The sequence below is a fragment of the Tauraco erythrolophus genome, chromosome 15 (assembly GCF_009769465.1).
Source record: "Tauraco erythrolophus isolate bTauEry1 chromosome 15, bTauEry1.pri, whole genome shotgun sequence".
In the NCBI taxonomy this organism is placed as follows: domain Eukaryota; kingdom Metazoa; phylum Chordata; class Aves; order Musophagiformes; family Musophagidae; genus Tauraco; species Tauraco erythrolophus.
This window is the reverse complement of record NC_141479.1, coordinates 5,103,716-5,115,116: the sequence shown is the minus strand read 5'-3', so window position 1 is coordinate 5,115,116 and position 11,401 is coordinate 5,103,716. Positions and strand designations below refer to the sequence as shown.

Genomic DNA, 11,401 nt, shown 5'->3' with positions numbered 1-11,401 from the left:
ACAAGCCCTTTTTGTAGTATGTCTGTAGTCGAATTTCCACACGATCTGTTTGTCTAAACTTCTCAAATGAAACACACGCGTGAGAGTCAGGCAGTTGTTTTCCTTCTGAAAAGGGAAAATATGCTCCACAACTGCTTCCAGGGTTTAATGCTTGTCCTCGGTAGTACGTGATCTTCACAAAAGCAGTCATAGTAATTATCAATGAAATTTAAAGAGAAAGCATCTAAAATGCCCTTGCTGGCGCAGCCACAGTCCCAACCTTGCAATTCCTTAGTGAAAAAACGACTGCCGAACGTGAATAGTAGGGCTTTTACTGCTAAGGCCCAATCTCCCGTCATTTGGCCCCTCTCTGACTTTTTTATTTTCTCAATAAGACGAGCCTTTGTGGTGATGCTCGGTATGGACAATCAGGACGGCCTTATAAAGGGATTGAGAAGGGCACACAAAGGGCTGCGGCAGCATCAAAGCGAGCCCGGCAGCACAATAGAGATGACATTTTTACATCCCAGGGCTGGGGCGGGCAGGGACTGAATACTGTGTCCATAGCAGTGTCAGTAAACAATGAGCAAAGCGGGGAAGGGGTGAAAACACAAGTCAAAATCTTTTTATTGAAGCCCCCTACACATTCATTGGGCATTTTCGGCCCCGCGTTTGAAAGCTCTTCCATTTACTTACTCTCCGGATTCTCCTATTTAACTCACTGACTGATGATGGCTCCATTTTGATATCCGAAGAAAAGAAGGGGAATTCTTCCTGAAGTGAATATATTAATTCATGAGATTTAATTGCGTTTTATTGGCAGTAAAGAAAATATTAGCTGCGCGGTGCTGTTCTTAAAGGGGCGCTGCCATTTTTTAACACCAGGTTTCAGAGCCATGTTTAAGCAGCACCGGCCTTACCTGCAGTACCAATCCTGCCTCTCCTTCTTGGAAGCAATGTTTTTCTTTCAGTTTGCTGGTTTCCTGCATTTGGTTTGGTTTTTTTTTTTTTTGCATAACAAAAACAGGCTGGAGTGTTATGTTGTTTCTAGCTGGTTTCTCCTTCAGTTTCTTGTGCCCAAGCCCAGGGTCTCGGTGTGGTTCAAAGTACCAGCATGGAAAGTTTAAAACCAGGGGATTTAACCCTGATCATTTAGCAGATTCGGCGACTACACCAGATGCCAGGAGGGCAGCCAGGAGCACTAAAACTTGCTTTTCCTGGAATTTTTTTTTTTCCTGGAATTACATGGAAACATTTCTGTTAGTATCAGGCTACGATTTAGTACACCAGAGGAAACCTGTCTATCAAGCGTAACCTTCTGACGCTGTCTTCTGCAGGACTCACTTGCAGAAGCCTCCATCTGAGAACCCCGGCACTAGCGCCGCTGTGCAATATAGCCTTCTCAAATGTCCAGTTTCATTAAATTATTTTGGAATGGGGCTGGTCTAATCTGCTAGTGAGGCTTTACCTCTCTTGGAAGCAAGTTAGACTGTAACAGAGCAAATTGATGTTTTACTCCTCGTATCTAATTTCACATTACATCTATGTTTTTAGGCACTTAAATTTTACCGCTAAGTTACCTTGAGTATTGCATAGTCTGGTGTGAATGATACTAATGATCACTGAGAAATTCTATAGAGTGACTCATATACGAGAGAGAGAGAGAGAGGGAGATATTTTCCTTTTGCTGTTTTCCTTGAAAATAACTATAATATTAATGTATTAAAACCTCAGTTTTATGCATGCTCAGTACGTAATTTTATTCTAGCCTGGCTAGCTGGCCTACTGACATGCATTTTCTCCACTGCTAAAAATAATGAGGAATCCAAGTGACACGCATTTCTGGCTGGGAGTGCCATCAGATCCCTTGACCTAATTGAGCGTGCCTACACACCTTAGAATGTTTTGCATAACCAACTTAGACAGCAGGAACATTTCCAACCAGATTGATTGACGTATTTTATTTCTAACTTAAGCTTAATCATGACCAAGAATGATTCATTTATACCTTTCAAACTTTAGGAGTTGACAAGGGAGACAACCAAGCTGCAGACTCCAATGTAGGCAATCACATAAAGGAAAAAAAAAATATTAGTATAGTTCATTAACCTACTTAACTGCTGATGTTGATGTAATAAAATAGATTAATTAGCTGGTAGGGGAGTTACTTTATTTTATAAGAGAAACGTCAAAATAGATTTTTTGCAGGAAAGGTTTTATCCTAAATCACTCTTCCACTGAGCATTTCTCTGAAGTCCAGTACAGAATCTAGAGAAGACACTGTAAAGGTGCACTTTGATTTTTTTTTATAAACCAGCTGGACAAGAGCTCATCTCCCAGCAATAACCACATTAACTCTCAAACCAAAAGAGTTCTTGGCTTTTAAGGCATAAAGTACCTTCGAATAAATATCAGCAGTTTCCATGTGCCATGCCTTAAACAGGAACAAAGCCTAATAGAATAGATTGTAATAAAAGTGCTATTTCCAGCATGTGTGTACGCGGCTGCTCTACGCTGAAAATGTCCTTTAGCACTTTTTAACCATATTCTCTAGTGTGTCAGCAAAGAGACTCCATCAGAGTATTTAACATTGCTGGGAGCAAAGGAATAAAGTGGAGTCACTGTTGATTATTACTCATTAGCCACAAGGACATCCACTTAACATGTGAATAAATGAATGACACCATGTCCTAATGGAAATGGCCTCAGTGTACCTTTAAGCAAAATGTTGTTTAATATCTGCCATTTGCTGAATAGTAAAGAGGCCTGTTGCACATGCATATTTAGCAAGCAGCCATTGTTGCTTTGTTCCAATTTCAGCATTTAATAAAAAAAAGATATTGTCTCCACTGCAGCAAAGAAGAGCCTCAGAATCCCAGGGTGGCAGCACAGTCTCGTCCTCATTCTGCAAATTCAGAATTTCGCTGGCATCCTAAAGGGTTAATACCCATAAAGCAAATGAAGCCTTAGAAGGTACATGTTCTTCATTATTCTGCTTTACATTCAAACATATAAAACAAAGAACATCTGATATCTTTATTGGTTTTCTTAGATAAAACGCAAGCAAGCTATAAGCCTTAATTTTCTTATTATCATTTGTTAACAAGGAAGATAACACTCTCAAAAGTACTTGATTAGGACTCCCTTTGATTTGTATCTTGTTATGATTTCCAGGGCATATATTTTTGTATTATTACATTAGTACACTGATTGTTCTGATCAAAGTGATAAAAAAGAGGTATTTTTAAAGTGTAAATATTAACCATACAGGTAAACCACATAATCTGAACAGCATCTCAAATGCTGCCTTGCTGAAGCACACGTTGGGAAACAAACCATACCTGAGATATACATACGTTCCTATCAGGAAAGCGGGCAGTCTGGGCTGGAGGAGCCCTTTTGCCCTCAAACCCTTGCAGCAGTAACTTATCTCATTCACAACTTTCTCCTTTTATTTTTTTTACAATATCGCTGCTAAGAACAGCTGCAGGTACAATATTGAAGACATTTGCTATATCACATATCTAAATGCTCGTGACCGGAATCCACACCAGAATACATCTATTCTTATGGGGATAAACCAGCTTGATCTAAGGAAAATAAAAGCAGGCGCATTAGCTAACATGAAAGATTGGGGGGGGGGGGCGGTATTTTTGTGGGTCTGATGCCCGATTGTGAAAACTGCGCCGGATCTTTTCCTTACTCTTGTAGTTTTGACTGCGTAACAGTTAGCCGTCCTGGAGGCAGCCCACTGGTATTTCCCAGCTCACAGGACATTCTCCTGTCTCGTCCCTGGGCTGTGATGGGCACTTTGGCCACGGTGAATGGGAAGCCTGACACGGCCCGCTACACCCGGCAAGCTGCTCCCGGTAGAAGTGGGTGACAAGTTGGAAGTCTCTTTCTCCTGCCTCCTCCTCCTCCTTGCCGGCGCTTCCTCCGGCCGCCCTGCACAGACAGGGAGCGAGCAGGAGATGATTACATCAATCAGTGTCAGGTCTGGGAGCTGTGATTTATGAATATGCATAATGAGCTCTCACCTTTGAGAAGGACTAGCTAGGGAGATAATTGATTAGACAGGAAAAGAGCAGCCAACAGAGAGGGAGAGGGAGGCCTCTCTGCGTGTCTTGGGCAGGCCTGGCTGGGGCTCCAGCAAGGCTGTCAAGCTGTGAGAGTGATTTCTAAAAAAAGGAAAAAAAAAAAAAAAAAAACAACAAAAAAAAAGTGAGTAGGATTTTTAATGTTGTGTTGAAACACGCATAACAAAATGTTTCCTCACAAAATTAATGGGAATTTTCTCCACATTAGGGAAGCCGGGCAGGCACAAAGGCTGCTTTCCCCCTGCAGGGAAACCAAGTTCTCACTTCCAGAAGCCAAAGGGGCGGCTTTCCCATGGCTGCCATGCAGCCGCCACTGCTGCCGGAGCATCCCGGTCAGTCAGGGCAAAGGGAGAGGGCTCTGCGGGAACCGAGAGCCGGGGGCTCTGCTGCAAAGGCAAAGCAGCCTTTAATGGAGATAGGAAGCTGGGGGTGCAATTGTTTTCCCATTGTGGTCTCATTATTTTCTTCCATCCCCTCTAAGCATCTGTCTGGCCACTGTGTGAAAGTTTCTATGGAAAACCCACCAGGATGTCCAGAGGAAGGGGATGTGGAAATTTGCCTCTAGCTTTCACTCTCCTCCACCCCTCCCATTTTACATGCCATTAATCTTTTTTCTTTTTCTTTTTCTTTTTTTCCCCCCCTCTTTTTTCCTCAGCAAGAATTGGCGAAGGAAAAAGGGATACAAAGTGCAGAGAGACTGGGTAAAATTTACATGAGAAACAATCCGTTTTCTAACCACCCACTCACAGTTTCCTCCCGTTTCAGGAGCCTGTCGGAGCCAAAGAAGGGGAACGGTTCCCGGCAGAAAGACACGGGCTGCGAGGAGGTGAAGGCCGTGTCCGGGGCGAGCTGTGCCCAGAGAGTGCGTACGGGGAAAGGGGACGCAGGGAGCAGACAGCGGAGATCTGGGGGTCCCTTGCCTGTGAGATACTAAATCACTAAATCACTACTAAATCGTGAAATACTAAGATGTATATAAAATGTGTGTAAACACATCTATAGTGTAAACATATATATAAATCTAATCGCTTACAAACGCCTCGGATTTAAAACGTAGTTTATTGGCCTAGTGCAACCCAATCCTATAAATAATACATTCCTATCACTACGACCTCAAAATGTCAATACCGCGCAGCCCCGCGCATTTGCATATCTTGTACTGTCTAAACTTGAAGCATGTCAGCTATGTGCTTCTGTTTGTACTTTAACTTCATTTTAACTCTTGCTTCCGAGTGCCCAGCACCCTCCCCCTCCGCAGGCTCTGTCACCGAAACGAGAAAAGCACCAGCTATTTAATCACCGCCTCCGTAATTACGCCGTTTCCAGGACTGTAAGGAAAGGAAGGGTGGGGGGCAGGCACCCCCTAGACAGAGATGTTGAGGAAGAGCCCGGGAACAAAAGCGGGAGGGAGCCGGCCTTGAGCTCTACCTGCCCAAGCTGCCCCCTCCAGCCGGGGGCCGCGGGGACTGATCGCTGATGGTAAATCGGGAAGAGAGGAGGGAGAGAGGGGGGAGCAGCCCCCGTCGTCCGCCCCCCACTCCCCCCTCCCTCCCAAACAACAAACAGCCTTGGGATGGTTTTCAGCTGCCTGCGAGGCGGGAGGAGGCCGGGGCTGGGGCTGCCTCCCCCCGCCGGCAGCCAGCGCCGCTCGGGGCGGCCAGACCTCTCCCGAATCGGGCCAATTTTCAGCACTTTGCCGAGGAAACGAAGCTACAAGTTCTGGAGGCCGCGGCTTCAGGCGCGGTGGGGAAGCTGCAGCTCCCGGGGCCGGGGCCGGGGCGGGGGCGCGGCGGCGGGACGGGCTGCTCGCCCGGCGGGGAGCGGAGCGGGGCTCCGTGCCGGCCGTGCGCCGCCGCGCCCCGCTGCTCGGGGCCGCTGTTTCGGTCGGTAACTCCCGCCCGGATGCAAACCCCCGGGAGCGGGGGGGAATGCTCCTGGCCCGCTCCCCGCTCAGCGGCACACCGGGGGGGTACCGCCCCCAAACTGACCCGAGATGCGCACAAGATGGGGGGAGAAATAACTCAGCTCCGTTCCCGACCCGCTGCGGCACTGATGACCCCCGAAGTTTCCTTTCCATTGACCCCTCCCGCGCTCCGCGCTGCCACCGCGCTCCGAGGGGGCGGGGGGATCAATAGCCGGCACCCGGTAATAAGGTCCTCGGGGGCCGATGCATCACCGCCGGGCCACCGCCGGCTGCCCCCGGCCTCCCCCCCGACGCCGTCCCCCCGTTCCTTGGAGCAGGGCGCTGCCTCCAGACCCGCGCACAGACACGCACCCCCCCCGCACGCACGCCCCCGGCCCCGGCCCCGCCACCACCGGCCGCCGGGAACCGGGACGGGGCGGCGGCGCCTGCAGGGGGCGCTGCGGCTCCAGCGTTGGCGCCGCCGCCGCAGGAAGGGCCGCCCGCCCCGGGCCGCCGCCCGGCCCCGCCGCTGCCCCGGCCCGACCGCCGCTGCCCGGCGGCTCCCGGCCTCGGCAAAGACCCGCTCCGCCTCCGGGCGGCCCCGGCACCGCCGGCCCGCGGCTGCCCCGCGCTCCGCCCGAGGATGCGCCGCTCCCGCCGCGGCCCCAGCGCGGCCTCGGCTGCCGCGGAAAAACAGTAACCGGCGGCGGGGGGGTGGGGGCGGGTGGTAAGAGAGGAGGAAAAATAACTCCAGAGGAGGGAAAAGAGAGTGTAGTCAAAGTGGCAACAGTTTATTTATTAGCCAAAAATATATACTTTCTTGTACAATTTGGTTCACACGTATGTACATTTTTACTGTATGTACAAAAACAAACAACAACAACAAAAAATCGGAACACCTAATTCTCACTGGACTTCGAAAAAACCTCACAAACTCAGCTAATCCAGATGATAGTACAGAAGCGGGTATTTTTTTTTTTTCCTTTTTAGTTTTACTATACGGACATGCTTACAAGTTGTAACTATACAGAGATTTCTTTTTACAATCATTACAACAACAATAAAAAATTAACTATGATGATGACAACGCCGATAGAACCATAGCAGCATCAAGTTGGTTCTGGGGCCTGGAAAAAAAATGACACAGAAAAAAAATATTTAATAGGCGTTCTAGTCAGATTGGGCTGGCACAATATTTTTAACTGTACGTAGCACTGGTTTTGTTGTTGTTGTTGTTGTTATTTTTTTAAAAATAGATTTCTAAATATAAAAAGTTTTCAGAGTGACTTATAGCAAATTTATTTAGCTACGAAAATACCACGGGCCCAATCCCCGTGGTTTCAGTCAATCAAAAGAGTAACTGCTTTCAGTGACTGCTACGCCAAACTCAGGGCAGCAAGGCTCAACCTCTGAAGTTTTCATACTAGCGGAGAGTTTGGGGTTTTATTATTATTATTGTTTTTATTTTTAATTTATTTATTATTTTCCCACTGCCGCTGTATTTCTCCCTAAGGCTCGGCGACACGGGCGGGTGGCAGCTGGCGTTGCGGGCAGGCGGCGGTGCTCGGGGGAAGGCCAGCCCTGGCTGTCTCCGATGCGCTCTCGCCCTGCCCGGCCAGAGGCGACCCGAGCCCGGGCACGGCAACCGCGCGGCCCCGCCACCACCGAACGCAGCTCGGCCGGCCCGCGGGAATCGCTCGCGAAGCCCAGAAGAGAGGACAGCGAAGAAAAAAATAAATGTATATATCTATAATCAGAATAGCCCACCACGCACGCCGAGGAAGAAGAAGAAACCGCCCTGGAAAGGGAACTAAAGAAGCGGAGAAAACAAGCTAACCATTTACAACTCCCTCCATATATCCTTAGGAGACTGAGGAAGCAATCTCTTACCGCCTCTGCACTGGCTGGAAAGCTGTCTTTATTAACTTTTTCTCTACTTCCAAGGCACTAGATCGATCTAAAAAGAGAAGAAAAAAAAAGCGTTCCTTTATAGCCCCCGTTTTATTCCCCTCCCCAGCCCTGAATCAAGCCTCTAGACTTAAGATCTCTTCTCAGCAAGTCGCAAATACGACAAAACGACTGCTTTGCTGCGGGAGTGACCGTCGCAAGGAAAATAAACCGACCCCGGAGCAAGCCTTACGGCCGGGTCCTTCCCACAAAGACCGTCTGAGCAGCAACAACAACAGCAACGAAAATCATCTCCGTCGGAGGAAGGTAATTCTCGGGGGTCGAGACTAACCTGGCGAGGAGGCCCCCACCCCTGCCGTCGCCCCCGGGGGCCCCCGCGGCCGCCCGCCCGCCGTCACCTGCGCCCCGACGGCCGCGCCGCGCCGGGCCGGGCCGGGGGCACCGTGAGAAAACCGCGGGCCCGGCGCCCCCGGCCTCGGCCCCTCGCACGAGGTCCCGCGGGGCCTCCCGCGCCGCTCCGCGCAGCACCGCCGAGCCCCCCGCGGCGGCTGCCGGCCCGTCCCGTCCCCGCCGCGTCCCTCAGCGGTCACCTGCTCCGGCGGGCTCCGCGCTCTGCGCCTGGTCCGCGGGCCGCGGGAAGGCGGCGGCGGCAGCGGCGGGGGGGGCGGCCGGGGCGGCCCCCAGCCCCAGCAGGTGGGGAGTGTTCAGTAAGGCCAGCGGGTGCGGGGGCGGGTGGTGGTGGTGGTGGTGGGCCGGGAAGGCGCGGTTGGTCCAGTTGGGGAACTTGCCCAGCGGGCAGGAGGAGACGAGTCTGTGGGGCGGCGGGGGCGGCGGGGGGGGCAGCGGCAGCGGCTGGGGGGCGGCCGCCGGCGGGGAGCCGCCGCCGGGAGACTTGCGGGGGTTGTCCGGGCTGGTGGCCGTCTCGGCCAGCGACCAGATCTTGGGCTTCGGCAGGGTGCCGGCCAAAGCGCCGTCCGTCGGGGAGGAGGCGGCGGAGGAGGAGGCGGAGGAGGGGGACGAGAGGTGGTGCGGCGGCGGCGGCTGGAGGGGCGGCTTGAGGGGCTCCAGGCCGGTGGGGGCGGCGGCGGCGGGAAGCTCGCACTTGTGGTGGTGGTGATGGTGGTGATGGTGGTGGAGGTGGTGGTGGCGGAGGTGGTGCGGCTCCCCCTCGGCGGCCTTGAGGTAGCGCTCCTCGGAGCCGGGCAGGTCCTCGAAGCCCTCGGAGCCCTCCGAGTCCGTCTTGGAGTCGGAATGCAGCAGGTCGGCGTCCTGCAGCTCGTCCTCCAGCTCGTCCTTGTTGCTCTCGATGTTCTCGGTGTCGATGTTCTCCAGGTCGATCTCCTCCTCGTCCTCCCTCTTGTCCTCTTCCCCCTCGTGGTCGCTCCCGTAGGAGTTGCCCTCCTCGTCCGTCCTGCTGCGAGGGGCCCAGGTCATTTTGTTCTCCTTTTTGAGCCGCCGCCGCGCGTTGGCGAACCAGGTGGAGACCTGGGTGAGGGTCATTTTGGTGATGATGGCCAGCATGATCTTCTCGCCCTTGGTGGGGTAGGGGTTTTTCCGGTGCTCGTTGAGCCAGGCCTTGAGGGTGCTGGTGCTCTCCCGGGTGGCGTTCTTGGGCCGCGACGGGTCCCCGAACTGGTACTGCCCGTAGGGGTAGAAGGCGGGGTGGTGGTGGGGGAAGGCGGCGTGCTGCACCCCCGGGCTCTCCTTCAGCTCGTACTGGGCGCCCTGCAGCGAGAGGGAAGGGGCGGCCCGGCTGAGACGGCGCGCCGGGCCCGGCCCGGGGCCCCTCCATCCCGCCGCCGTTACCGGGAGCGGAGCCCGCTCGGAGCCCGCTCTCCCCGCGCCGCCGCGCTGCCCAGCCACGGCCGCTCCGGGCGCGCTCTGGCCTCGGCAGCCCGGGCCCCGCTGGCTGCGCCGCGGCCGAGGCGGGCGGCCGGTGCCCGCGGGGTGCCCCGCGAGCGAGGACCGGCTGCCCGGGTGCGTGTGCGCGGCGGGGCCGCCGGCAGCCGGGGCCGGCCGCCGCAGCCGTCAAACCCTGCGGGCGGAGAGGGGGCGAGCCGCGGGGTCGCCGCTCCAGCCCTGCTCCTCTCCGGCGGCTCTCCCGGCGCAGGGCAGCGATAACGCCCCGTCTCCCCTGACAGCCCTCCCGGCGTCTTCCCCGGCGGACCCCGGGGCCGATCCCCAGCGCGAAGCGCGCCCGGGCCGGCCCCGGCCCGAGCGTCCCGGGAGCGAGCGGCGAGCCCCGGGGGGAGCCTCTTACCAGCTGGGGGAAGATGGGCAGCTCGGCGGCGTAGGGCAGGAAGGCTCCGTAGCCCTGGGCGGCGGCGGCGGCGTACGGCGCGCCGTACATGGAGGAGAGCACGTTGGAGAGGGTCCCGGACGGGGCCAGCTCGGCGCCGCCGCGGGAGCCGCCGCTCCCCGGGCGCTCCGCCGGGTAAATCGGCCTGATGTACTGGTAGCCCAGCTGGGGGAAAGACATGGTGGGGGAGCGGGGGCAGGGGAGGGGGGGAGGAGGAGGAGGAGGAGGGGGGGGGAGAAGAGAGGAAGAAGGGAGAGAAAGGGGAGAAAGTCGCAGGGCCGGGAGCGGAGGAGGGAGCCGGGTCGCTCGCCCTCGCCGGCCGCCCGCACTTTCAGCGCCTCCCGCAAACTCCGGCGGACATTGGCGGGGGGGGGGGGGGGGGAGCCGGGGGTGCGCGGAGGCCGCGGGCTCCCTCCTGTCCTCGGCCGCCGCGGTAAACGATCCGATCGCTTCTTTCTTCTCTCACTTTTCCTATTGATCTGAGTGGACCCAGGTCAGGTCCTAACAGATTGCCTGAGATTATTGGGACTCTGGGCTCTGATTGACATTTCTAGTCTCTCACAAGCCCCTCCTATTTCTTTTAAGTCTCTCTCTCTCCCTCTGCCTCCCTCTCTCTCTCTCATGCCCAGAGCTCGCTCTCGCCGGGTTTGTCACTAGCTGCTTTTTTTTTTTTTCTCTTCTTTCCCCCCCCCCCCCCCAAATCTGTTTACTGACGTCGCGATCTTTTATTTGAGTTGCTTTCAAATCTCGTTTTAGCGATCGCCAATCAGTTGTGTGTTTTACAAAGGTTTAACCCTGCCTCATGGTATTCTAATTATATAGAGATAGATTTAGATAGAATTTCTTTCCTACCCCCCCCCCTCCCCCGGAGCATAGGAAGCCAGGGTGTCAGCTGTGAGCGGCACACGAGAGGGACAGGAAAAAGTTGTGACATTTAAAAATAAAGGCTCCCCCCTCCCCCCAGCCCCCCTTTTCAGGTTTTCAAATTTACAGCCTTTCCTTGCCCGGGTTCATTTTGTTTTCTTTATTAAGATATTCCCTCCTTCCCTTCCGCCTCTCCGGCCCTGGCAAGAGTTACATCTCCTAATATAGATTTAAAAGTCTATTAGATTTTTTTAAAAAAATGTATTTCCAGAGCTACCTTGAAAAATTTTCTACTGTACTGAATCTTTAAGGAGTTCTCTACATTTTGTCTGGGCTAACAGTGGGCAGATA

At 54.0% G+C, this 11,401-nt stretch overlaps 1 protein-coding gene across 1 annotated transcript; it reads right to left on the bottom strand.

The window, feature by feature from the left end:
- Positions 1–7,051: 7,051 nt before the first annotated feature.
- IRX3 (iroquois homeobox 3) lies at positions 7,052–10,366 on the bottom strand. Its single transcript, XM_086621097.1, has 4 exons — positions 10,148–10,366; positions 8,478–9,612; positions 7,870–7,936; positions 7,052–7,106 (listed from the first exon to the last, which is right to left on the bottom strand). Exons 1-4 carry the CDS (start codon positions 10,364–10,366, stop codon positions 7,052–7,054), a joined length of 1,476 nt encoding a protein of 491 aa, XP_086477223.1.
- Positions 10,367–11,401: the final 1,035 nt, after the last annotated feature.

Coding starts and splice junctions, on each gene's coding strand:
- IRX3 (XM_086621097.1), bottom strand. CDS start 10,366: ATGTCTTTCCCCCAGCTGGGCTACCAGTACATCAGGCCGATTTACCCG. Junction 9,613..10,147: donor TGCCCATCTTCCCCCAGCTG/GTAAGAGGCTCC, acceptor CTCTCGCTGCAG/GGCGCCCAGTACGAGCTGAA. Junction 7,107..7,869: donor TTCCAGCCAGTGCAGAGGCG/GTAAGAGATTGC, acceptor TTTTTTTTCCAG/GCCCCAGAACCAACTTGATG.